The following is a 1,573-nucleotide window of genomic DNA, read 5'->3' as shown; positions in this document are numbered from 1 at the left end:
TCAAGGGCAAATAATAAACAGTAAAATAGTAGAGGCAAGGTATAATACAAGGTACAAAGATATAGAGGCGACAAACAAAACGCCGAGTTATTTATTAAAAGCGAACTTGGATAAAATGAAAACAGGAGACGAGATTAGAGCGATGGTAAAATTAAGGTGCGGTAATTTTGAGGACGCAAATAAATACTGGCTTGACGAAAAAGATACGAAGTGTAGATTCTGTAAGTCAGGTAGGGACAATTTAGAGCATTATATAAGCGAGTGCAAGATCACAAGTATGTGGTTTGAGAATATAGGTAGGAATAACAGAGAACGATTAGAGAATATATGCGATGACAGAATGGAAAAAGGAAAGGTGCTAAATAGATTATGGAAAAGGAGAGAGGAATGCTACAAAAAAGATAACGATTGTAAATAATGTAAATCATAATGTATTGCGGCTTGTTTTGTAAAGAAGAATGTTGTTTGATGCGTGGATGGATGTGTGAAGTGGAATTGTAAACCAAGTCCTTTCTTGGCGTATAGCTGAAATAAAGACATATATTCAGCGACTTAAAAAATCCTTAAGTTTGAATAACATAATTAAAAAAAAATGTCATAGGTCCTTAATGGCTATGTAAGTCAACTTTGACGCAACAGGCTATGTGAATCAATATCTTTTTAACCATAATATACAACAAATTCCTTTTAAGGATTAAAAGTCATAACAATATACTTAATTTTGATTACAATAAAACTTCTTCAACATGTCACATATCGTAGATACCTATATTATGCCAAAATATACTAAAATATCCTTTTTTTTGCAACTTTAATTGCAAATTTCTTAAAATTGCGACGTGACAGAGCAACTTGGCAAACAGGATCATATTCAGGATTCAGCGTCCAAAAAACTATAAAGAACTGTTATTCTCATTTTTGTACTAAAAAAAAAGTAATTTTTTGTTGAACAGTATAATAATAATATAATATATACTTAAATCATTTTTGTTTATAATCCCACAAACAATTATTAAGACAATCTGATATAGAAAAAAAATAGTGCGTCGAAATTACCAGATAAAAGTTTATCAACGGTTGTACTAAGACGCGTGTTATGCTCCTCATTCATCTTTAACCGTTGATTAACACGCATCACTTCTGCGTTCTTTTCTTCTAATTGTGCTTCCAGTCTTTGAATTCTATCCTCCGCGCTACCATGTCTCTCCTGAGCCTGCTTAAATTTCGCATAATTAAAATCATTGATTTATTTGTAATATTAGCAACTTCCATAATAATGTATCTAATTTAATTACTGTTATTGAAAGCTGATATTTACGAAACTATCTCTCATTACTTTTAACAAATTTCGATTTCATCTCAATGGCAAATGTCAATTCTCATGATTGATTGGAATAGATTGGGTAGAAGATGATTATATATATGTATCAAAATGTAAAATTTAGGGTAAGTAATGAATATAACTTATATTGTACGTTTCTCTCTCTCTCTCTCTCTCTCTCTCTCTCTCTCTCTCTCTCTCTCTCTCTCTCTCTCTCTCTCTCTCTCTCTCTCTCTCTCTCTCTCTCTCTCT

General features: G+C 31.8%; 1 protein-coding gene across 1 annotated transcript in view; it reads right to left on the bottom strand.

Annotated features, from left to right (window-relative positions):
• Nucleotides 1-1,573, bottom strand: part of LOC112453052 (liprin-alpha-1) — a 129,122-nt gene that overhangs the window by 25,109 nt on the left and 102,440 nt on the right. Inside the window, exons 10-11 of the mRNA XM_025013595.1 lie at nt 1,057-1,216; nt 862-893 (exon numbers count right to left, since the gene is read on the bottom strand). Coding sequence (XP_024869363.1) covers nt 862-893; nt 1,057-1,216 — 192 coding nt within the window. The remainder of the gene's footprint in view (nt 1-861; nt 894-1,056; nt 1,217-1,573) is intronic.

The sequence above is a fragment of the Temnothorax curvispinosus genome, unplaced genomic scaffold (assembly GCF_003070985.1).
Source record: "Temnothorax curvispinosus isolate PA1 unplaced genomic scaffold, ASM307098v1 QBEX01003965.1, whole genome shotgun sequence".
NCBI classification, from domain to species: Eukaryota; Metazoa; Arthropoda; class Insecta; order Hymenoptera; family Formicidae; genus Temnothorax; species Temnothorax curvispinosus.
This window is presented reverse-complemented; position numbering and strand designations above follow the sequence as displayed.